This window comes from Piliocolobus tephrosceles, chromosome 16 (assembly GCF_002776525.5).
Source record: "Piliocolobus tephrosceles isolate RC106 chromosome 16, ASM277652v3, whole genome shotgun sequence".
Classification (NCBI taxonomy): Eukaryota; Metazoa; Chordata; class Mammalia; order Primates; family Cercopithecidae; genus Piliocolobus; species Piliocolobus tephrosceles.
In genome coordinates, this window is record NC_045449.1 from 58,812,923 (window position 1) to 58,838,226 (window position 25,304).

Consider the following 25,304-nt stretch of genomic DNA (forward strand, 5'->3'; position numbering starts at 1 on the left):
ACCCTAGCCTCCCCTCCTCCACCCAAACTCCCTCTCCTCCACCCTAGCCTCCCCTCCTCCACCCAAACTCCCCATCCTCCACCCCAGCATCCCCTCCTCCACCTCAGCATCCCCTCCTCCACCCTAGCCTCCCCTCCTCCACCCAAACTCCCTCTCCTCCACCCGAACTCCCCCTCCTCCACCCCAGCATCCCCTCCTCCCCCCCAACATCCCCTCCTCCACCCCAGCATCCACTCCTCCACCCTAGCCTCCCCTCTTCCACCCAAACTCTTCCTCCTCCACCCCAGTCTCCCCTCCTCCACCCTAACCTCTCCCTCCTACATTTCAGCTCCCTCTCCTCCACCCCAGCTCTCCCCACTGCACCCACTTTTCCCTTCTCCAGCCCAGCTCCTCTTCCTCCACCCTGTCTTCCCCTTCCTCTACCCCATTGTCCTCCTCCTCCCCGGCCTTCTCCTCCTCCGTCCTAACTTACCCCTCCTCTACCCCAACCTCCCCTCCTGCACCCCAGCTCCCCCTCTCCCACCCCGCCTCCCCCACTCCATGACATCTTTCCTATACACAGCTTTTCCCCCCAAATCAATGGTGACCTCCTTGACCTGAAACCCTCCACTGGCTTCCCACATTCCCAGGATAAAGTCCAACCTTCCCCTGAGCACCCTGGCTACCCAGGATCCCGCTCCCACCATCTTCCTGGCTTTGCCTCCTGCCTGCCTGCCTTCCACACCTGCCCTCTGGGAAACAACAAAGCAGCCACAGGCACCCCTGGGCTCCTGCCTCAAAGACTTCCTTCCTTTTTAGGAACCCGTGCCCTTTCATGCCTCAGGGTCTGTCTGCTGGGAAAGTCCTTTCTCCCCCTCTCGCTTGCCAAGCTCCACTTCTCTTCCCATGCTCAGCTCAGCTACCCCTCGTCCATGAAGGCTGGTTCTCCTAATGCCCCTGGGCAGGACAGCTCCCTTCTCTGTGCCCTACAGACCCTACCGCACCTCCAGCATTGCTCTTTCCCTAGACCTTGTGCTGGCGAGGGCCCTGTCTATTATCCTGTATATCTGTGTATGTACTGGTCATGTCACAGAGCTCCTTGGAGCAGGGGACAGAATAAAATTCTGCAGAACAGGCCTCAAGAGCCTGTGCCAGGCGATCCTTAATGAAGACCCAGCTGCATTCTATGTCCAGCTTTCTGGAGAAGGGCCTGGAACTAAAAAGTGTGGACCTGGGTGCCACTGTCACTCACCACTCGCTCTGTGCATGTGATGAAGTATGCTGTGTCCACGATGGGGTGGGGAGGGGCGTTATGTGCATTATCTCATCTATTTCATAAGCTGGAGGTTATGGTCACCATTTTACAAAGAAGAAAGCTGAGGCTCAGAGAGGCTAAGCGGCTTGCCAGTCACGCAGCACTAGATGGTGTGAAACCAGGAAGAAATACAGGAGTGGTCGTTGTCTGTCACAAGTGGTGATGCAATGCCAGGAGCTTTCCCATGATGTAGGGCAGAGTGTGGAGGCTGTGGGAAAGCCCAGCTCAATGTGCTTAGGGACACAGAGCTGAGACCTGAAGGATACATAGGGGTTTTCAGGCAGGGAGGGAAAGATGTTTCCGGCAGAGGGAACAGTGTAGGCACAGAGGCATGGGAAAGCTAGGGAGGTTGGGACCATGTTCTGTAATGGATGGATTTTGAAGTGCAAGGGGAGTGGGAAGCTGGAAAGGAAGGCGGAGGCAGCAGGTGCATATGGGCCTTCAAGACCTTTGAAAGGTTTGGTTTTATCTCGTACAGAGCCACTACAGAAATTGGAATGGGCAAGTGATATGGCAGATTTGCAAATTAAGAAGACCACTGGTGGGTCAGATGCAGTGGGTCATGTCTGTAATCCCAGCAGTTTGGGAGGCCGAGGTAGGTGGATCATCTGAGATCAGGAGTTTGAGACCAGCCTGGCCAACATGGCAAAACCCTGTGACTACTAAAAATATAAAAATTAGCGGGGCGTGGTGGTGGGCACCTGTAATCCCAGCTACTTGGGAGGCTGAGGCAGGAGAATCGCTTGAACCCGGGAGGTGGAAGTTGCAGTAACTTGAGTTCACAAGTTCATGCCACTACACTCCAGCCTGGGTGACAGAGAGATTCTGTCAAAAAAAAAAAAAAAAAAAAAAAAAAAAAAGAAAGGCCACTGATGTGAGCCAGAGGAATGGGCGGGATGCCTTCTCCCTGAACTAAGAGAGTTCACTCAGGATCCTCTGTGCCCCTGCAGCTCCAGCCTCTTGAGAAATGACAGCTGTCATGGGGCCAGCAAGAGCCATGCTGGTCAGAAAGGCCCTTGTGCGATTTCTGAGGTTCTCACACTCATGCCTCCGTCTCAGTCTCAATGGGTCAGCATGCCCACCAGCCATGCTGCTGCCCACCTCTGATGCCTGGGCTCGTTTAAGATGTGGTAGAAAGAGGCAGAGGCTTTGCTGGGGAATTAGCTGATGGCACACAGTGGACAGATGAACGCAGGAAGGTGGCCTCCTGTGGTTCCAGCACCCATGGACTCTTGTTCTGGGGATGGCCCATTCTCCTCTGCAATTACCAGATCACCCTCCGAGCCAGTACCACCACCGCCCTTGGGATTCACCATGGGATGGACTTTCTTGGGGAAGCCTTCTGGTAGACAGCTTTGTTTTCCTATGTGGCTTCTGGCAGCTCTTTTTGCCTGAGAAAGGAATGCAGAAGCAGAAATATTGAGGATATTCAGGCAGAGTTTGGTATCTCTTGCTTGTAATGTTCTTTCATTCAATACAGACACATAATTGGGCACTTATGGGCTAGATGCTGTGCCAGGTCCTGGGAGCACCAAGGAGCTTAGAGTCTAGTGGGGAAAGACAGATGTGTAAACAAGGAGACAAGAATTGTTCCATAGGCTGTGACAGACATTGTTAGAGGATACATGTAACACCAAGCAGGGGGTGGTCAGTTCTATCTGGGGTCACGGGGGATCAGAACAGATTTCACAAGGGGGCTTGCAATGGAGTCGAATGATAAGAAGTCAGTAGTTTTTGGCCAGGAGGTTGGGGAAATGAGTGACATTTTAGGCAATACAAAACATGGACATGTAAAGTAGCAGGGTGGTTTGGGAGATTGCCTGGGGGTCGGGAGAGCTGGCTCCAAGTGTACAGGAAGTGAGTTTGGCATTGATGGAGGGGAAGGCTGGTAGGTAAGAATGCCCCAGAACTGCGTGTGCGGTGGCACACGCCTGTAATCCCAGTACTTTGGGAGGCCGAGGCAGGCTGATCACTAGGTCAGGAGTTCAAGACCAGCCTGGCTAACGTGGTAAAACCCTGTCTCTACTAAAAATACAAAAATTAGCCGGGCGTGGTGGCATGTGCCTGTATTCCCAGCTACTCGGGAGGCTGAGGCAGGAGAATCGCTTGAACCCAGGAGTCAGAGGCTGCAGTGAGCTGAGATCGTGCCACTGCACTGCAGCCTGGGTGACAGAGCGAGACTCAGTCTCAAAACAAACAAACAAAACAAAACAAAAAACACACAAAAAACCAAACAAACAAAAAGAAAAGCCCAGAACTAGAGGGCCTCCTAGGTCCTGCTACAGAGTTTAATGACTTCTGTGTTTAATGAGAAGCTGTTTGACGTTTTAAAATCAGGGATGAATAAGATGAGTTGGTTTATAAGCTAGAAAGATGATTCTCGTAAGAGATGGAATGAGTAATTCTCAACCTGGACTGCACTTTAAAAAACATTAATATCAACTCACCGTACTTTGAGTTTCTGATTTACTTGGCCTGGAAGTGAGGCTTAAGCATTGGTCTTTTTATGCCACTGGTTTTCTTCCTTCCTTTTTTTTTTTTTCTTTTTTTTTTTTGAGACTTGAGTCTGTCTCTGTTGCTTAGGCTAGAGAACAGTGGTGAGATCTCGGCTCACTGTAACCCCTGCCTCCGGGTTCGAGTGATTCTCCTGCCTCAGCCTCCGAAGTAGCTGGGATTACAGGGACCTGCCACCACACCTGGCTAATTTTTGTGTTTTTAGTAGAGATGGGGTTTCACCGTGTTGGTCAGGCTGGTCCCAAACTCCTGAGCTCAGGTGATCCACCTGCCCTGGCCTCCTAAAGTGCTGGGATTGCAGGTGTAAGCCACCATGCCCGGCCTGGTTTTCTTTCTTTCTTTCTTTTTTTTTTTTTTTTTAAAAAAAAACAGTTTCTTTTTTTAGAAATGGGGTTTCACTATATTGCCCAGGCTGGACTCAAACTCCTGGGCTCAAGGGATCCTCTCACCTTGGCCTCCTGAGTAATTTCACTTACAGGTGCCTGCCATCATGCCAGGCTTAACCATTGCTCTTTTTGAAAAGTTTTCCAGGTGGTTTGAATGTGCAGCCAGGATGAAAGCCCCCAGGGGCCTTTGGCAATGTCTAAATACATTTTAGGTAGTCATAACTGGGGGTGCTCCTGGCATCTAGTAGGTGGAGGACATGGATGCTGCTAAACATCCTACAACACTCAGGACAGCCGCCCCCACCAACCCCCAAAGAATGATCCAGCTCCAAGCGTCGATGGGGCCACGGTTGAGAGCCCTGAGTGAAGGAGCACCCTGGAGGCTGGAGACAGATGCCACAGCTGAAAGGCAGAACCTGATAGTTCGGGAGACGGGTTAGAAGAAGTTCCAGGGAGGCAGGATTGAGTGGGCAGATAAGAGATGTGTCGAAAACAAAAGCAGACAGACTGGGCAACATACCAAGACCCATCTCTATGAAAAAATTAAAAAATTAGCTGGGGGCCAGGAGCCGTGGCTCATGCCTTTATCCCAGCACTTTGGGAGGCCAAGGTGGGTGGATCACTTGAGCCTAGGTATTTGAGACTAGCCTGGGCAACATGGTGAAACCCTGTCTCTACCAAAAATGCAAACACACACACACAAATAAGCTGGGCGTGCTGGCAGGCATCTCTAGTCCCAGCTATTCGGGAGGCTGAGGTGTGAGAATCACCTGAACCCAGGAGGCAGAGGTTGCAGTGAGCTGGGATTGTGCCACTGCACTCCAGCCTGGGTAACAGAGCCAGAACCTGTCTCAAAAAAAAAAAAAAAAAAAAAAAAAAAGAAATTAGCTGGGCAGGGTGGCACATGCCTGTAGTCTTAGCTATGGGATGCTAAAGTGGGAGGATCACTTGTGCCCAGGAGTTTGAGGCCACAGTAAGCTATGATCGTGCCACTGCACTCCAGCCTGAAAAAAAAAAAAGGGATAAAAAAGCCCATTCAACAGAAGTTGGCCACATCTTGGCTGGGGTCGCCTGGAACAATTCCCAGGCTTTTGACCAGGGTGGGAAGAGCAGATTTTGGTGAAAGACTACGAAGCACTTGTTAGGGCATAGTGCTCGTGTCTGAGCGTCTGGGAGATATTGGGCGAGACAGCGGGAGGGTGGCTGGACTCTGTGTGGCCAGGCTTCTTAGCAGGATCACATCCTCCTCTGTTAGAAAAACAACTCTGCAGTTCTGGGTCACTTTTCCCATCTTTGTATAGAAAAGTACCGATTGTTATTGTTCCCCCCGGGTGCCTTCTCCAGCTTAAAGGAAAATTCCAGCCCCAGAGATCTTCCGCAGTGAGTGACAGCTCCTTAATGTGAGGAGCAGCGTGGGCGTGGTGGGTGGGATGTCAGATCCATCAAAGCCCTCATTCCTGATCCCTCTGTGATGTCGGGGTTCCCTGGCATGCCCACTGTCATGCCTCAGCACATTGGCATCTGAGAGAGGAAAGGTGCAGCTGACACCCTGACACCCTTCTCCCCAACATGGGGTCAGACAGGGTCCTGCGGCGCCTGGTTGTGCAGCACTGACATGTTGTCTGGGAACGAAGCGGGGCTGATGCTTTGTCTTGGGAGGAGCTGGGAAGCAGAGTTCGTTTGGGAATCAGAGTGTTGGCCTTTGAGGGTGAGGATGCCCCCAAGGACACAAGGAGGAGAGTGCAAGGTCTGCTGAAGTTTGCAGCAGAATAGCAAGGGCATCTCACTTCCTGGAGAACTCAGGAAACAGTTCAGATTCTCCCCGCTCTGTGCAGGGGAAGGGATGTTTCTGATTGAATATAGGACACAGAGTCTGTATGAGTTTGTAGGACTGTTGTCACAAAGAACCATAGACTGAGTGGCTTAAGCAACAGATACGTCTTTGCTGACAGTTCTGGAGGCTGGAAGTCTGAGATCAAAGTGTGGCACGGTTGGCTTCTCCTGAAGCTTCTCCCTTTGGCTCGCAGATGGCTGCTCTCTGTCCTCACATCATCTTCCCTCTGTGTCTCTCTGTGTCCTAATCTGTTCTCATAAAGACACTGGTCATAGGGGATTAGGGTCCACTCCATGACCTCATTTCACCGCTTTATTTTATTTTTCTATTTTTATTGAGACGGAGTCTCGCTCTGTCGCCCAGGCTGGAGTGCAATGGTGAGGTCTCGGCTCACTGCAACCTCCGCCTCCCAGGTTCAAGAGATTCTTCTGCCCCAGCCTCTCGAGTAGCTGGGACTACAGGTGCCTGCCACCACGCCTGGCTAATTTTTTTGTATTTTTAGTATTGGCTAATTATTTGTATTTAGTATTAGCCAGGCTGGTCTCGAACTCCTGACCTCTTGATCCACCCACCTTGGCCTCCCAAAGTACTGGGATTACAGGCATGAGCCATGTGCCCAGCCTCATTTTTACTTTTTTGAGACTGAGTCTCGTTCCGTGACCAGGCTGGAGTGCAGTGGCTCGATCTCGGCTCACTGCAACCTCTGCCTCCCGGGTTCAAGCGATTCTTCTGCCTCAGCTCCTGAGTAGCTGGGATTGTAGGTGCCTGCCACCACTCCTGGCATTTATTTATTTATTTATTTATCTATTTTTTGTATTTTTAATAGAGATGAGGTTTTGCCGTGTTGGCCAGGCTGGTCTCAAACTCCTGACCCCAAACCATCCGCCCATCTCAGCCTCCCAAATTGCTGGGATTACAGGCATGAGCCACTGCACCTGGCCTCATTTCACCTCTTTAAAGACCTTATCTCCTAAAGCAGTCACGTTCTGAGGTACTGGGGTTAGGACTTCAATGTACGAATTTATAGGGGGACGCAGTACAGCCCATAGAGCTAGAGTTTTGTGGTTTCCTGGGATGACTGAGGAGACACCTCAGAGGAATTTGTATGGGGAAAGGAGGAGAAAGGATCGGGATCCCAATGGGCCGAACTCCCTCAAAACGTTCCTGAGGTTCACGTGACGTTCCCTCCTCCCACCCAGCCCTTCTTTCTGTGAAGGGTGACACACCTGCTAGAAAGAAATCTGACTCCCCTCATTGTGTTTTTAAAATAACTCTCATTATTCCTCCTCTGAAGGTTATTTTCAAACTCTTTATAACTCGATTTTTTTTTTAAATGCAAAGACAAGGAATCAAATGTGCCAACTTTCTATCGGAGAAACTCGGGTTTCTAACTTTTAAAGTGGGATTATATGTCTTCTCCAATATATGGACTCCCTGTTTTTATAACATGCTGTTGTTACATCTAATAAAAACCATTTTGAATGAAGGCAGCCTTTCATCCAGCAGCTAGTGTGGGAAAAAGGAGTCTTGGGCCCTCATATTAGAAAACCTTGGCCAGGCATGGTGGCTCACGCCTGTAATCCCAGCACTTTGGGAGACTGAGGTGGGTGGATCACGAGGTCAAGAGATCGAGACCATCCTGGCAAACATGGTGAAACCCCGTCTCTACTAAAAGTACAAAAATTAGCTGGGTTTGGTGGTGCACACCTGTAGTCCCAGCTACTTCGGAGGCTGAGGCAGGAGTAATCGCTTGAACCCGGGAGGCGGAGGTTGTAGTGAACGAGCCAAGATCCACCACTGCACTCCAGCCTGGCAACAGAATGAGACTCCGTCTCAGGAAAAAAAAAAAAAAAAAAGGAAAAAAGAAAAAAATGAAAATCTTGGCCAGGCATGGTGGCTCACGCCTGTAATCCCAGCACTTTGGGAGGCTGAGGCGGGCAAATCACTTGAGGTCAGGAGTTTTGAGACCAGCCTGGGCAACATGGTGAAACCTCGTCTCTACTAAAATACAAAAAATTAGCGTGGGGTGCGCGCCTGTAGTCCCGGCTACTTGGGAGGCTGAGGCATGAGAATCGCCTGAGCCTGGGAGGTGGAGGTTACAGTGAGCCAAGATCACGCCACTGCAATCCAGCTTAGGCTATGGAGTGAGACTCCGTCTCAAAAACAAACAAACAAACAAAAGAAAATCAGGCACTTCTTGGGTACCATGGAGACCCGAGGTCACAGTTAGTGGAGAACTCCAGAAGGAGTCACTCCCGCAACCTGTCACCTCCTTCGTTCCCTGGGCCACTCCCAGGAGCAGCAGCTCTACCTCCCAGCGCCCCGCAAACACCCTCCTGGGGTTGTCCCTTTGCTCCCCTCATTGCTGCTGGACCTACAGCTGACCCAGTGACCCCAGATGCCGCCAAGTCCCGACACTGCAGATGGCCAAGGACTGTGGCTCTGAGTCAAGTCAAAATAAGTATTTTCTGTTCCAAAACAATTCTGTGAGCCGAGAATGTATCCGTGCAAAGGAAGCTGACAGTCCGTCTTACACTGGGAGTCCCTAGAGCTGCCTGGGTTCTGCACGCTGGCTGGCTGTGTGTTCAGAGTGGCCTCAGCTGTGTACCTGCCCTTGGCCCATTTCTCGAAATCATGGTTCAGCTGCAAATGCTGGTTTCGCAACAAAGATTGAAGTGGGGAATCTCACCCCTCAGCATCAAATTGGGACATGGTCCCACGCTCCTTGGAAAGGTGGGAGCCTTCCAGCTTCAGGCTGCCTGAGTGACAGGCGGCAGGTAGCATTTTTCCACTTCAGGACTCCCTTGAATGACCCGTCACCTTGAATGCACCTGGATCATTCTCTCTTTTAAAAACAAACTTTTTTTTTTTTTTTTTGAGACAGAGTCTCACTGTTGTACCCAGGCTGGAGTGCGGTGGCGTGATCTCAGCTCACTGCAACCTCCACCTCCTGGGTTCAAGTGATTCTGCTGCCTCAGCCTCCTGAGTAGCTGGGATTACAGGCGTGTGCCATCACACCCGGCTAATTTTTGTATTTTTTGTAGAGACGGGGTTTCACCTTGTTGGCCAGGCTGGTGTCGAACTCCCGCCCTCAAATGATCTGTCTGCCTCACCCTCCCAAAGTGCAGGAATTACTGGCGTGAGCCACTGTGCCCAGCCTTTCTTTAAAAATTTTTTATTTTATTGCGGTAAGAACATTTAACATGAGAACTACCCTTTCAAAACTAAGTGTATAATACAATATTGTTGACTTGAGGTACAATGTTGTACAGCACATGTCTAGAATGTATTCATGTCATTTAACTGAAAGTTCTTTATGTCTGTCAAGTAGCAACTCCCCGTTTTCCATTCTCCCTGACCCCTGGCAACCACCATTCTGATATTTGATCTATGAATTCGTCTATTCTAGGTACTTCATGTAAGTGGAATCGTGTGGTATTTGTCCTTCTGTGACTGACCTATTTCACTTAGCATAATTAACCCCAGGTTCATCCATTTGCTTGCATACTGCAGAATTTCCTTCTTTTCAAAAGCCAAACAATGTTCTTTTGTATGCATAGAACACATTTTCTTTGTTCATCTGATAGTGGACACTTAGGTTATTTCCACATTTTGGCTAACGTGAATAGTGCTGCAGTGAACATGGGGGTGCAGGTATCTTTTGCAGAGCCTGATTTCAATTCTTTTGGATACATACCCAGAAGTGGTATTGTTGGATGCTGTGGTAGTTCTATTTTTAATTTTTCTGATGAACCTCCATACTGTTTTCCACAGCAGCTGCACCATTTTGCATTTCTACCAACAGTGCTCAGGGTTCCCATTTCAATCTCTTTCCATTTCTGAATTAAGAAACCTGCGTCCTTCTTCTACCACCCCTCCCGTGGAGTGCAGCCGGGTCCTCACCATCTATGGAGATTCTGTTGGCCCTCTCTGCACTCTTTTTATGATCATCTCAGCCAGTCTGCAGTTGCTATTTTTTTGCGGGGGTGGGCAGGGGGAGGAGGACAAGGGCTCCCTGTGTTTCCCAGGCTGGATTTGAACTCCTGGGCTCAAGTGATCTTCCTGCCTCAGCCTTCTGGGTAGCTGGGATTACAGGCGTGAGCCACGATGTCTGACTTGCAACTGCTATTTCATAAATACTTTGTGCACAGAATGATATGAAATACTTTGTATGCTTAATCTCATTTAGTCTTCACAATATCCCTATGATGAATGGTTTTGGTGTTTTTTTGTTTTTGTTTTTGTTTTGAGACAAGGTCTCACTGTTGTGCAGATGAGTGCGGTGATGTGATCTCGGCTCACTGCAACCTCTGCCTCCTGGGTTCGAGGGATTCTCCCACCTCAGCCTCCCAAGTGGCTGGGACTATAGGCACCTGCCACCACACCTGGGTAATTTTTGTATTTTTGTCAGATATGGTGTTTCACCATGTTAACCAGGCTGGTCTCGGACTCCTGACCTCAAGTGATCCACCCACCTTGGCCTCCCAAAATGCTGAGATTACAGGCATGAGCCATCACACCGGGCCTGATACTACTGCAAGCTCTGTTTTACAGATAAATGAGTCCTAGTGAAATTTAGCAATTTATGTAAAGCCTCTAGCTTCTAAATTGGAGCAGAGATGTGAACTGAGCTTTCTCTGCATTCAGACGCCTAGCTTTCATATTAGTTAACTTTTTATTTTCATGTAACTGTCTGCTCAACTCTCTGAAGACTGGATATATGTCTTTTACCTTGTATCCTTGCAGTGCAGTGTTCTTAATTCATGCTCCATAAATACCTATACTTATTTGCTTTGTTGACCTGGGTTTCTATTCCTGGGCACCTAAACGTAACCCTGCATGCAAAGTTTCAAAATGTATTAGTATGAATGCTACTAATATTAGTAATTCTAACCATAGCAATGAACATATGTCTCTCCTGACAAAGCATATATCATTATGCCTACATAACATATATCTCTCCTTATAGAGCATTTTACATAATTAAATTCTAAGGGATTATAAAGCCACAAATTAATTAAATTCTAAGGTATTATAGAATCATTTATTAGTCCACATACTATCATGGTCCCCATGTTATGGCAGAGAAAGGAGATTCAGAGAGGTTAAATGAATTGCCCAAGATCCTATAGTAAATAGAGAAAGGAAATCCCAGGGAACCTGAGTGCTTTTTCTTTGGACCGCAAGCAAGTACCTTCAGATCACAAAAGGATTTTGTAAATTTTAATGCGCCAGTGTTGGGAGATGTTGTTTAATTCAATGCCAAGAGACTAATGATGGTGTAAGCAAGGTAGCTAAATGGAGGGGAGAGGGGAAACAGGTAAATGGATGAAATGTTTTACTTTGGGTAATGGTGGGAATGTGGACAGACTGGGTGTGAGAGCAGCCTTCCACGTGGATGTCCAGCTGCACGCAGCAGCCCAGACCTCAGGAGAGAGCCCTGGGCTGGGTGAAGGCAGGAAAGGGCTTTGTTCCCCGCTGCTGGTTCACGTTCTGTGCTTCTGCACCTGTGGCCCTTCCACCTGGAACACCCTCACCCATGCTCCTTTTCTCTTTCTGCTTCCTAATACTTGCTAAACTTTGTAAAATTCAACCTAGGAGGTTGGGCGTGGTGGCTCATACCTGTAATCCCGGTACTTTGGGAGGCCGAAGTGGGTGGATCATTTGAGATGAGGAGTTTGAGACCAGCCTGGCCAACATGGTAAAACCCTGTTTCTACTAAAAATACAAAAATTAGCTGGGCGTGGTGGTGGGTGCCTGTAATCCCAGCTACTTGAGAGGCTGAGGCAAGAGAATCGCTTGAACTCAGGAGGTGGAGATTGCGGTGAGCTGAGATCGCGCCACTGCACTCCAGCCTGAGCAACAGAGCAAGACTCAGTCTGAAAAAAAAAAAAGAAAAATCAATCTAGGAGGCGTCCTTCCCTCCTGCCCAGCCCTAGGCACTGCTGTGTTCACATGACACCATAGACTCACCCTTGTCATTGTACGTTCTGCATTGTCCTAGAATATGCTTGCACTGGTCAGTGAGATCTTTGGGCTCAGGGACCACAGCTTCTCTCCGGTTTCCCAGAGTCGATCATGACTGTGCCTGGATGTCGAATGACCAACTGACCATTGGCAAGTACATCTGGGACACGGGGAGTAGACAGCTTTCCCGTTAGTGAGGGCTTTTCTAGGGGAACATGAAGTTTGAAACCTCTGCACATGAAGCTTTGTCAAGGTCAGTAGCAAACACCGAATAACAAGAGAAATATCTGGGTTTTCTCTAGTCATTTTTGTTGACTAGTGTCAAACATCCAGTTTGTTTAAAAAAAAAAATCCTTCAGGCTGGGTGAGGTGGCTCACGCCTGTAATGTCAGCACTTTGGGAGGCTGAGGCGGGTGGATCACTTGAGGTCAGTAGTTCAAGACCAGCCTGGCCAACATGGTGAAACCCCGTTTCTACTAAAAATACAAAAATTGGCCGGGCGTGGTGCCATGTGTCTGTAATCCCAGCCACTCAGGAGGCTGAGGCAGGACAGTTGCTTGAGCCCAGGAAGTGACAGTTGCAGTGAGCCAAGTTCGTGCCACTGCACTCCAGCCTGGGCGACAGAGGGAGACCTACCTCAAAAAATAAAATAAAATGAAAATAAATCCTTCAGTTGATATTATTTCCATTTGATTTTTTCAAGTGGGAAACAATTTTTAGTAATACAAATGAAAAAAAAGCAACTCTAAAGATAGTCAGGGCTGTCGTTGTGGCTGCCTTCCTGCAGTTCAGGCTTCCTCGGACGGTTTCTTGATTCTCTCTAGCTTCAACTCTCTCTGACATTCATGGCTCTCATTCATATCTCTGACCCTGTCTCTTCTGAACCTGGGGCAGTCATTTCCAATCACCTCCCAGACGTTGTGGGAATCTCAGCAGCCCCTTGCAGTCGACCTGCCAAGGCAGATGCCTTTGCTGCCAGAAGTGGCTTCTTCTTTTGCATTTTCTAGTTTGGTAACTGGTGACTCTGGTCGTATAAGTTATAAACCTTGGCATTATTCTGTGTCACCCTCAGTGAACCACTCAGTCACTTGCAAATACAGTTTATTTTTGCTCTTCTAGGGCTCTGAAAGTCATGCCTGCTTACCATCTTCCTGGCCACTGCCTCATTTATTTATTTATTCACACATCACCTGCATACTGGGTACTACCTATGTGCCAGGCGCGCTTCCTGACACTTGACATCCAGCAGCAAACAACAACAGACAAAGACCCCCGGGAAGAGCTTATTTTCCAGGAGCAAAGGGAGATGCACCATCAACAATGTAATAACTAGGTCAATTCTTTTGTATGTTTGAAGAACGCGCATGCTCTCGAGAAATGGAGCAGGGGGTCAGGAATGCCAAGGGTGGAGTTCAGGGTTGCAGCTTTAGGAATGGTCAGGGTGGGCCTCCTGAGACCGTCAGAAGGGGAGGGAGGTGAGGAGGGAGCCAGATTGGTCTCTTGGGAAGACTGGCCCGGGTAGAGGGAACAGCCAGAGCATGGGATCCACCCAAGGCTGGCTGGGAGTGTCCTTGGTATGGCTGGGGGAAGGCAGGTGGCCAGTGTGGCTGGATCGGAGGGAGCTGGTGGGAGTGGTAGGAAGGAAGTCAGAGAGGAAGGAGGTCCCGAACATGCAGACCAGTAGGGAAACTTTATCATTTACTCGGTGTCAAGTGGCCCTTGCAGTGGAACAGCCACGCAGAAGAGTGACATATTCTAAAATAATGGAAAGCCCATCTGGCTGCTCTGCTGAGAGTACAAAGAGTAGGAGTGTTAAGGGTTGAAGCGCTGTCATTTCTTTGCTTTTTTTAAAAAGAGACAGGGTCTTGCTCTGTCACCCAGGCTGAGTGCAGTGGTGCAATCATAGCTCACCGTAGCCTGGAACTCCTGGGCTCAAGTGATCCTCCTGCCTCAGTCTCCCAAGTAGCTGGGAACTACAGGCATGTGCCACCATGCCCAGATAATTTTTATTTTTTTTATAGAGGCAAGGCCTCACTGTGTTGCCCAGGCAGGTCAGAAACTCCTGGACTCAAGCGATCCGCCTCTGCCTCCCTGAATTTGGGATTACAGGCGTAAGCCACTGTGCCTGGTCACTGTTGTTCCTCACCTGGGCTGTATGCAGTAGCTTTGAAGAGGTCACTGCACTTTTCTCTACCTCTGCAAACTTCTTCATACTTCATGTTCTTCTCTCTGTCATGGGCCACGTCTCCAAAATGCTCTCCAGGAACAGTCACTGAACAAAATCCACACTGCAGGGGTGGCTTTGAGGTCCATGTGATCTGGTCTCCACTGGCTATTCCAGCCGCAACTCCTGCTGTTTTCTGTTCCACTAACCCTGGGAGCTGTCATCCTTCCACGCCTTTGCCCACTTTCTGTCCAGCAAAATCCTTTCTTTCTTTTTTTTTTTTTTTGAGACAGAATCTCGCTGTGTTGCCCAGGCTGGAGTGCAGTGGCACAATCTTGGCTCACTGCAAGCTCCGCCTCCCGGGTTCACGCCATTCTCCTGCCTCAGCCTCCGGAGTAGCTGGGACTACAGGCGCCCACCACCACGCCCGGCTAATTTTTTTGTCTTTTTTGGTAGAGATGGGGTTTCACCGTGTTAGCCAGGATGGTATCGATCTCCTGACCTCGTGATCCGCCCGCCTCGGCCTCCCAAAGTGCTGGGATTACAGGTGTGAGCCATCGTGCCCGGCCCAGCAAAATCCTTTCTCGTTAAGCGCCATCTTTCCTTAAAAGCCACCCCAGAATCTCCCAGTCAGGATGAATGTGCGAGTCTTCACACACAGGGATGGGATCTGTGGCTGTGGAGCACACCTTAGTCCTGGCTGCATTAGAGTCACTCAGTGCCCACCTGGCTCCTGTACCAGATGGGGAACCCCGGTGTCCGCCTTTGCATTTTGAGATCCCTCTCAGTGCAGTGGAAATGGCCCTGCACAACTTTCAGCCTCGTCTCGGGAGGCTGAGGCAGGAGAATGGCGTGAACCTGGGAGGCGGAGTTTGCAGTGAGCTGAGATCCGGCCACTGCGCTCCAGCCTGGGCGACAGAGCCAGACTCCGTCTCAAAAAAAAAAAAAAAAAAAAAAAAAAATTGTTCTCGTCAGTCAGCTTTTTCCCGTTCTATCTTGCAGATTGAAGCGCTCGTGAAGGACATGCAGAACCCAGAGACAGGGGTCCGAATGCAGAACCAGAGGGTCCTGGTCACCAGCGTTCCTCATGCCATGACAGGTGATGTAGCTTGCACTTTAGTCTTGGCCTGGAATAGATTCCAGAGGCCCAATACGGCCCACCTCCTGTATTTGTAAAAAACTTTATTTCTAAATAAAGTTTTATTGGAACATATCCATGTTCACTCATTTATGTATTGTCTATGGCTGCTCTTACACTACAATGGCAGAGTTAAAATATATAGTTGTGGACAGGCACAGTGGCTCACACCTATAATCCCAGCATTTTGGGAGGCCAAGGCAGGTGGATCACCTGAGGTCAGGAGTTCGAGACCAGCCTGACCAACATGGGGAAACCCCATCTCTACTAAAAGTACAAAAATTAGCCAGGTGTGGTGGTGCATGCCTGTAATCCCAGCTACTCGGGAGGCTGAGGCATGAGAAGCGCTTGAACCTGGGAGGCGGAGGTTGCAGTGAGCCAAGATCGCACCACTGCACTCCAGCCTGGATGACAGAACAAGACTCCCACAAAGCTGAAACGTTTATTTACTATCTAGTGCTCTACAGAGTACATTTGCTGACTCCTGGACTGAAGTCTTCCTCTGAGGAAGGGGTCAGGAGGGAGAAAAGGACTCAACAGGTCATTTCCTGAAGCCATTCCTCCCAGAAGTTCATTTTAGAAACCTTCACTGTCATTTTTTGTTTTGTTGTTTTGTTTGCTTTGTGGTGAAACCAAGTCGCAGAAAAAAAAAATACTATTTAGCAGAAAAAAAGTTGGCCTTTGTTTTGCTCCACCTTCTACCTTCTAATTCATTTCAGACCCTTCTCAACTGCCCTTTTGGGGTGGTGCCACCGTCTCCTCTCTGTGTGTGTGTGGGGGGGGGAGGGGGTGACGTGCCTGCAGAGCATCATTTGGGGATGTTACCTGTTTTCTGATCTTGATTTTGCAGTAAAGACAATGTTTCATATTTAGGTGTATTGCCTGCAGAAGCAGACAGCTTCTCATAGCCCGGGCCAGAGCCTCACCACTGCTGTGTTCAACGTGAGGCCTTCCTCTCTATGCCACCCCTGACCTGACTATTTATTTTTCACTCAAGGTGCCCTAGTCTTTGCAGAGACAAGCTGGCTCACGGCCTCCCCTTTCCCTTTCTGACTGCTTAGAAGAAAGGATGCCCCCACCAGCAATGTGTCACTCAGGTTTCCTTGCGTGCAAGCAACAGAAGACCCACTCTTTTGTTGGAGCAAAAGGGGAATTAATTGAAACGCTATAGAGCAGCTCATGGAGGGAAAGGAAACATTGACAAGCCAGACTTTGGAAAGGCTAAGAACCAGAGTAGCTCTGGGCACCCAAAGAGTGGAAACAGTGGGCAGACTTTTCAGGGTGCCTTTGCATCCCCCATCACCTCAGATGCAGCTGGGACAATTCTTCCTGAAGGCATCCCCGACCCCGTCCCCCTCCCTGACTCTGATTGTCATTAATTTTGGCCTGAATTCTCCACTGGACTGGGGCCCTTCGAGGGAAAGTATCTTGTCTTGCTTATCTGGGTAACCCCCATGCTTAGCAGAGCTGTGTTTATAACAGATGGTTAGTAAAAGTTGATTGAATGCGTGAGTCAATTCTTGTCTGTCATTGTGTGGAAAGTGCAGGATTAAATCCTTCAGGTGTCTTTCCTAGCTATAGCCCTGGTCTGAGTTTACTCTCTCCATTGTTTTGTTTGTTTGTTTGTTTGTTTTGAGACAGGGTCTCATGCCGCCTTCCAGGCTGGAGTGCAGTAATGCAATTATGGCTCACTGCAGCCTTGACCTGCCGGGCTCAAGTGATTCTCCTGCCTCGGTTTTCCAAAGTGCTGGGATTGCCAGCTCAAGTCTCCACAGCTGGCCAGTTTTCTCATTTTTAATGCAAGAATAGCAATCCCTCCCTAAGGGAACGAGTGCAGGAAGGAAGTGAGAGGCTGTTGTGCAGGTGCTGAGTGTGCAGCGGGTGCTGGATGGTGGTGGTAGCTAGTGCTTGCCCATGCGTTGTCTGTTAACACCCACAATAAACTTAAAGGTAGATATGACTGCCCGCTTTTTGCACATGGGGCTATGGAGACCAAAGCGTTTCAGCAACTTGCCTTTCAGCAACTTGCCTTCATGTCCTTAAGCTCATTTCATGAGTGAGCTTGAATTTCAGCCCAGCAATGTGACTCCAGAGTACATATATATATATAAATATATAGATAGATATTTTTTTTTTAATTTTTACTTTTATTTATTTATATTTTTTGAGACAGGCTCTTGCTCTGTTGCTCAGGCTGGAGTGCAGTGGTGCTATCTTGGCTCATTGCAGCTTCTGCCTCCTGGGTTCTAGCGATTCTCGTGCCCCAGCTCTGAAGTAGCTAGGATTATAGGCGCCCACCACCACACCCAGCTAATTTTTGTATTTTTAGTAGAGATGGGGTTTCACCATGTCGGTCAGGCTGATCTCGAACTCCTGACCTCAGGTGATCCGCTCACTTTGGCCTCCCAAAGTGCTGGGATTACAGGTATGAGCCACTGCGCCCAGCTCAGTGTCCATATTCTTATCCACTGTCAGTGTGCACCAGCTGCTTTCCTTCCTTGCGCACGGGGCACACTTGGTTCCTGGATTTGGGCGAGGTTGCCCATCCTGCCATGTTTTTCCTTGTTCCTCCTGCACAGGTGAATTCCAGCTGCTATAGAAACAACACAGGGAGAAGCCCTGGTCCTGCAACATTAGCACCGATAAAAACAAATTATTTAACTTCATGGACGGCAGGCGTCCCAGGGCTTCCTCGGGACAAAGGTGACTGATGGGGGAGCCTGAGCAATCTTCCATGCTGTCAGCACAGACCGTGTGGGACAGAGGCTGGTGGCACCATAATCTCATTTGATCTATTTTGGGAGGCAGTCAAGTGGATGAGAAAGCCCTCAGCTCCTCGGTGGAGAGAGCTAATCAGTCTGATGTCTGCCTGGGTCTCTCTCTCTGCCTGTGCAACACTGTGTAGCATTTAAAGAGAGAGACTTGGTGTGGAAAGTGGATTTTAAGTAGGAGTTTAGATGAAGGATTTTGCTTTTGAACAGCCACTCCAGGAGTGAATGATGCTAAGAACAACAGAAGTAGAACCATGGAAAGCCACGATGGTGTGCATGCGGACACTGACAGAGATCATGGCTGGACATTTGTGTCCTAGTGTGTGGGCATGAAGGGAAGAATTGCAGGTTGTCTATACCCAGTCATGGTCATAGGCAGGCAATTATGCCCAGAGAGTGTGTATGTGGGTCATAAGAAGAAATGTCCCTGCACTACCTCCGAGGAGGGAAGTATCATTGGCCATTATCCAGACGTAAGAATACAGGCAGTGGGGTCTCAATCCTGGCCTTCTTCTTTGGTGTGTTTTGTGGACCTGTTCCCATGCAGACAGGTTTCCAGCTTAGCCTTTGGAGAGCAGGCTAAGATTGCTGGAAATCTGACCATTGGCATCTGCTTGATGGCCTCTGTGATGGGGTGCTTCATTCCAGGGCACCTTGTCTATCTTCTGAGATGCTCTTACCTTGTGCCTAGAAGGCGTACCTTCTGCTTGTGAGGCCAGAGGGCCCAGGCTGAGGAAAGGGGCTCAGAGCTTCTGTGGGGTTGTATGGCACCTCTGGGCTTGTTGATGGAACTTGGCTTGCCTTGATCCTTAGATAAATCTGAATCTTTGAGGGGAGCGGGTGGGTGGACAGGTGCATGGGTGCACATTCTCTCCTGGCCTCCAAGCCTGCATCTCCTGCTGTTTTTTATGTTTTTTTTTTTTTTTTGGTGTGTGTGTGTGTTGTTCCCAAGCCAGCCTCTAAGATTTGCCAGGCCTAGGGCGAGGGTACACATGGAGCCTTCATTCCATCATCTAAAGTTATAAATAACTAGGATAGGTCCCATCTTCCTACCCTGACAAAAGTACCTTCACAACGTCATGGAAGGCCAGGTTCAAGCTTAGAATTTTCTGACTCCTCGGAGTTCTGTCTGGGAACTTGGGGAGATGGAGAGCCAGCCCCAGCCCCCAGCCTGTCCTCTTCCCATCCCTGGGTCTGTTTTACTCCCATGAGTCCTAGCTTGGTCCAGAGCCCTGCAAACAACTTGCCCTGGGTCTGTTTTGTGTGTGTGTATGTGTGTATGTGTGTGTGTGTGTGTGTGTGTGTGTGTGTTTAGACTTAGTCTATTTACTATCTAGTTAGTGAATAACAGTCCATGCACAAGTTATTGTCAGGTAAAATGTCAATACGATAAGAGACGATAAAGATGAAGTGTGTGTGGGCGGGGGCCGGGCGGTGCGGTGCGGTGCGGTGTTAAGTTGCACATCTGCTGGAGTGAGATCATGGATAGCCTTGAATTACAGGCTGCAGAGTTGGGACTGAACATGATGAGGTGGGGGTTTCCGAAGGTTCTGAGCAAAGAGGAATGAAATTGCAGCTGATCAGGAAGGAGACCAGTCAGGCAACAGTGTGGAGGAGCAGGGATATGTCAGAAGGCTATGACGATAACCGCAAACGTCTCTGTTTTGCAGGAAGTGATGTTCTGCAATGGATCGTCCAGCGGCTTTGGATCTCCAATCTGGGTGAGAGCTCATCTGGCAGTCAGTTATCCAGGACAGCTGTGTGTACAGCACCATGGGAGAAACTAAATAGAGACTTAGCCTGTGTTTCTGAGAAATTTGCATTTTAATTGGAGGGTCATGACCTTCGACTGTAAAACTGCCAGAATCAAAAGCAAAGGCAGGGTAATTTGGGGACAAAAGAGTTATTTTATACCAAATATTTAGAGCATAAATAACAGGGAAAAGTGGGGAGGACTCAGTCAAGAAAGTCCTGGAGGGGGTGCTGTGTATAGCTGGTGTTGAAAGAAGTGATGCTTGTGAATTGATGAAGAGGAGCTCTGAGACTCTTCCTATAAGGGGACACTAGCAAGAACAATGGTATAGAAATGGAATGAGCGGAAAGTGGAGGCGCGACAAGGGAGATTGAGAGTCATGGCTCCAGATGGCTATGGAGGGTGGCAGGGGGTGGAAGAGCACCTGAAGATCTGGGAGATAGGCAATAGGTAGCCACAGAAAATTTTCCAGCATGGCAGTGTGCATGATACTCGTATTTCAACTAGGGTGCCTGGCAGCAATTTAGAAGATGGATTGGAGCAGAAAGAAACTGGAGGGGATTTCACACTAGAAAATAGGCTGTTGGTACAATGAGGCATACAACTTTAGGACTTGGTCTTTGACAGGGAGCGAGACCTGGAGAGGGAGGGCTGGGGAGGAGGTCTTCCCACACCTTGGAGGCTGAGCTGGGATGGGGAGATGGGTCGAGTCCTTGGGCTGGGGGTTCCTGCAGGAATGGAGGGATGGAATCCCTTCCAGAGGATGGAAGGACATCTGCTTCCATTGGTGTTTTGGAGAAAGAACCAAAGAAGTTTGTCCTTTAATTGATATAATTGATAAACAAGGCTGTGCTTCCAAATAAACTGGAGCAGGGTAGGAATTAAAGTGAAATGGGAAGGAGAGGAACCTGGACCTGGGATCAGGTAGAGGTGAGCTTGGGATAGAAGTTGGCAATACACATGGTGCTCCTCGCTCCTTCTTTGAGTGACAAAGTGTCCGTTGGTCTAACAGAGACACTTTCTTCCCAGTCCTGTGACCTTTCCCAGACCCAGTGGGCCTACAGAGGCTTCTCTAGGCCTTCCTTAACCATCACCCGCTGCAGCAGACCACCTGTGGGTTCTGTTAACATCCAGGTTTCCTAGTTCCCATCCAGACTTACTGAGTTGTCTTTCCTGAGGATAGGACCTGGGAGGTCCTCCTTTTAGTGTGCAACCCACCTGATGCCTGTCCACAGCCAAGTTCAGGAACTAGTGTCCTCACTGCTCATGAGATGCGGTGCTGTTAGGAGGGGGCACCTGTCCTGGAGTTTGGGGTGCCGTGGGGGCTGGCAGTGAGCTCCTGTCTCAGCCCTGCTCTTAACATCCGTGTCTGAACTGCTTTTCCCAGAGGCACAGAACTTGGGCAACTTTATTGTCAGGTATGGCTACATTTACCCGCTGCAAGACCCCAAGAATCTCGTTCTCAAGCCTGATGGCAGCCTCTACCGATTTCAGGTGAGTCTTTGCCTTGACCTTGGCTGTTCATATAGGGTTGATCTCATTTGAAAAGATCTCATTTGTAAAGGTCGGGTTCATAGTTTCATAGATCAGGACTTCAGAAACGGTGGAGGGGGCTAAGGTGGTTCGATTTCTTTAGTCACAGGGTTGGGGTCCATTGAGTCACAATCCAGTTTTAAAGTGTGGTTTCTCTGGTTTCTTTTGCAGACACCGTATTTCTGGCCCACCCAGCAGTGGCCAGCTGAAGATACCGATTACGGTAAATACTTCAGTCCCAACTATGCCTTTGGTAGTGCTTAACATGCTGCTTGTTTACTTGCTGCATTTTGGTGACATTTGTCTTGCTGTCATCATGACCTTTATGTCAGTCCACATCTGTACTGGGCGTGTCCCCAGGGGCAAGGGGCTGGGTGTGCTGAGCGTTCTCTCCCCCACTCTGAGCGCAGCAGCCTCAGGCTTAGGGAGGCTGCAGATGGGGTTCTGAAAGATGATGATGATGGAAAATGTCATTGCTTTGTTTTCCAGCCATCTATCTGGCCAAGCGAAATATCAAGAAGAAAGGAATTTTGGAAGAATATGAAAAGGTATGGAGGTGCTTTTAAGTAGAGGTTATTATAATTGAGTGGAATATAGCTTTGAGCTGTACTTTCCTCATTCTCACATCACTACATTCATATGTGCCCTCATGATCCATCCATCCAGCCAGCCAGCTAGCCATACTTTTACTAATTAGAAGCAGCTAACTGAAGTAAATTCTTTCCCATGTCTCACTTTAGTTTCTCTTGCTGTACTTTAAGCCCTTGCCTCAGTGGCTACTGGGCACACGGTGGCTCCCCGCTTCCTTTTGCCATCCCAAAACAATGTGACATAATTAATATGTACTCTAATGGACAACCCTTGGTTAACAGATTTGAACTTGAATTTTTTTTTTTTTTTTAAGACAAAGTCTTGCTCTGTTGCCCAGGCTAAAGTACAGTGGCATGATCTCAGCTCACTGCAACCTCCACCTCCCGGGTTCAAGCGATTCTTCTGCCTTAGCCTCCCGAGTAGCTGGGATTACAGGCATGTGCCACCACGCCTGGCTAATTTTTGTATTTTTAATAGAGATGTGGTTTCGCCATGTTGGCCAGGCTAGTCTCGAACTTCTGACCTCAAGTGATCTGCCTGCCTCGGCCTCTCAAAGTGCTGGGATTACAGGCGTAAGCCATCGTGCCTGGCCCAAACTTCAGTTTATGATGGGAAAACAATAGTACTGTATAGACTTTTGTTTTAGGCTGGGTGAGTCCAATTTCCCAAAGAACATATGTTAGCCCTCAAAAGGCTAGAATTTCTGGGCAGAGGGTGAAAATCTTGGTGTGTTCTTTTATTTATTTATTTATTTATTTATTTATTTATTTATTTATTTATTTATTTTTGTGACATCTTGCTCCATAACCCAGGCTGTAGTGCAGTGGTGCAGTCTTGGCTCACTGCAACTTCTGTCTCCTGGGCTCAAGCCTCAGCCTCCCTAGCAGCTAGGACTACAGGGACACACCACCACACCCAGCTAATTTTCGTATTTTTTTGTAGAGACAGGGGGCCCAGGCTAGTCTCAAATTCCTGGGCTCAAGTGATCCGCCTACCTCAGCCTCCCGAAGTGCTGCGATTACAGGAGTGAGCCACCATGTTAGGCCATGTGTTTTTATTCTTACAGGCATGTTTTCAGAAAGGCCGGCTTATCTTTGGTTTATCTTAGGGTTTATTTTTTTGAATTTGTGATGCTCTGTTGCTGAATAGTGAGTTTCCAGGTTGGGTGCGGTGGCTCACGCCTGTAATCCCAGCATTTTGGGAGGCCAAGATGGGAGGATCACTTGAGGCCAGGAGTTCAAGACCAGCCTGGCAACATAGTGAGATCCTATCTCTACGAAAAGTAAAAAAATTAGCCAGGTGTGGTGGCATGCACAGGTAGTCCTAGCTACTGAGGCAGGAGAATGGCTTGAGCCCAGCACTTTGAGGTTGCAGTGAGCTATGATTGTGCCACTGCACTCCAGCCTGGGCAACAGAGTGAGAACCTGTCTCAGAAAAAAAAAAAAGATTTTCAAATTCTTTTTCTTCTTTGATGCTTTCTTCCTAATCAGATTTGGGATATATTTATTTATTTATTTATTTGAGACAGAGTCTCGCTCTGTCACCTAGGCTGGAGTCCAGTGGCGTGATCTTGGCTCACTGCAAGCTCTGCCTCCTGGGTTCACGCCATTCTCCTGCCTCAGCCTCCCAAGTAGTTGGGACTACAGGCACCCGCCACTACGCCCGGCTAAATTTTTTGTATTCTTTTTCGTAGAGACCAGGTTTCACCATGTTAGCCAGGTTGGTCTCAATCTTCTGACCTTGTGATCTGCCTACTTTGGCCTCCCAAAGTGCTGGGATTACAGGCGTGAGCCACCACGCCCAGCCGGGATATAAATGTATCCAGGATGTAAAAATACATTTATTTTTACAAAAGTGAAGAAAACCAATAAAAGTGAGGCTTCTTATGAAAGTGTTTTGAGAATTCAGCTGCTCCTTGAGTGAACACCAGGGTAAAACCAGCTCAGACACCATCAGGCTGGGTCCATGGTTGCCATGAGCCAGGGGTGTGCCCTTGTTGACTTAGAGTTTGTTGCCTTGTGGCACATGGCATATGTCTTGGAGCTTATTGTTCTCATTTTGTTTTTCTTCTCTAGGAAAATTACAATTTCTTGAACCAAAAAATGAACTATAAGTGGGACTTTGTCATTATGCAGGCCAAAGAGCAGTACAGGTGAGTGAAAGGAGACTGTGCTTGTCCTCTCGGTGTCTTTCCTCCCTCTCTTCCTTCTGTTTCTTTTTATTTATTTTATTTTATTTTCTATTTTTATTTTTATTTTTTTTGAGACAGAATCTTGCTCTTTTGCCCAGCCTGGAGTGCAGTGGCGTGATCTCGGCTCACTGCAACCTCCGCCTCCTGGGTTCTCCTCCCTTGCCTCCCAAGTAGCTGAGATTACAGGTGCCCACCACCATGCCCAGCTAATTTTTGTTTATTATTATTATTATTTGTATTTTTAGTAGAGATGGGGTTTCACCATGTTGGCTAGGCTGGTCTCGAAGTCCTGACCTCATGATCGGCCTGCCTCAGTCTCCCAGAGTGCTAGGATTACAGATGTGAACTGTTGCACCTGGACTCTTTCCTTTTATTAAAATAAACTTGTTTTTGAGTATTTGTGTGCCTAACACTGGGCTGGGCAGGGGGAATAAAAAGACACAGTCTCACAGGTCAGGCAGATGAAAGAATAGGCTATGGTGCTGCTGTGAGATGAGGGCCACCTGGCTGGGGTTTTCAGAAGGTGTCGTAGAAATCGCATTGAACCCGGGGAATGCATAGGAGGGGTCCAGGTGAAGGATGGCAGTTGTGGAGGAAGAGGAGAGGTGTGATGGGAGGAAGGGGCTCCCAGCAGGCAGAACCAGAGCCTGGAGGCAGGAGTGTGCCCACTGCAAGCAGTTCCTTGCAGGTGCATCTGAGAGTGCAAAGTGTGGAACTGGCAGAAGTTAGCAGGATGTGAACTAGAGATGTTAGCAAGAGCGGATCGTGAGAGGGCTTTGTGCTGAGGGCCACAGGGAGCCATAGAATGATGTTTAAGCAGGGGAGGGATACACAGTGATCAGATTCACATGTCAGAACCACGCCTCGCTCACTTGCATTTGCCTGTTGCCGTATCAGAACTGGAACTGGAAGTCCCCTCCAGGGCTCTGCCTTAACAAGAGCCGGATGCAGATACTGGGGACAGTGAGTGATAGGGAGAGGGTGTCTGTCATGACAAGGTTAGGCTATCATAACAAACAGCCCCCGACTCTCAGGGGCTGGTCCATTTCTTGCTGGTGCTCCCCATCCACCGTGGGGCAGCTGGGACCCTGACGTGCTTTCCCCACCTCCAGGTCCCATGCAGAAGAAGCAGCACCATCTGGGCTTTGTGTGTTGCTTAGCAGGGACA

General features: G+C 48.8%; 1 protein-coding gene across 4 annotated transcripts in view; it reads left to right on the forward strand.

The window, feature by feature from the left end:
• RGS9 (regulator of G protein signaling 9) overlaps positions 1-25,304 on the forward strand; it is a 92,808-nt gene that overhangs the window by 1,709 nt on the left and 65,795 nt on the right. For all 4 annotated transcript variants that reach the window (XM_026456763.1, XM_026456766.1, XM_026456764.1 and 1 more), the window contains exons 2-7: positions 15,162-15,258; positions 19,739-19,789; positions 21,209-21,315; positions 21,526-21,577; positions 21,844-21,902; positions 24,021-24,097. In XM_026456763.1, coding sequence (XP_026312548.1) covers positions 15,162-15,258; positions 19,739-19,789; positions 21,209-21,315; positions 21,526-21,577; positions 21,844-21,902; positions 24,021-24,097 — 443 coding nt within the window. The remainder of the gene's footprint in view (positions 1-15,161; positions 15,259-19,738; positions 19,790-21,208; positions 21,316-21,525; positions 21,578-21,843; positions 21,903-24,020; positions 24,098-25,304) is intronic.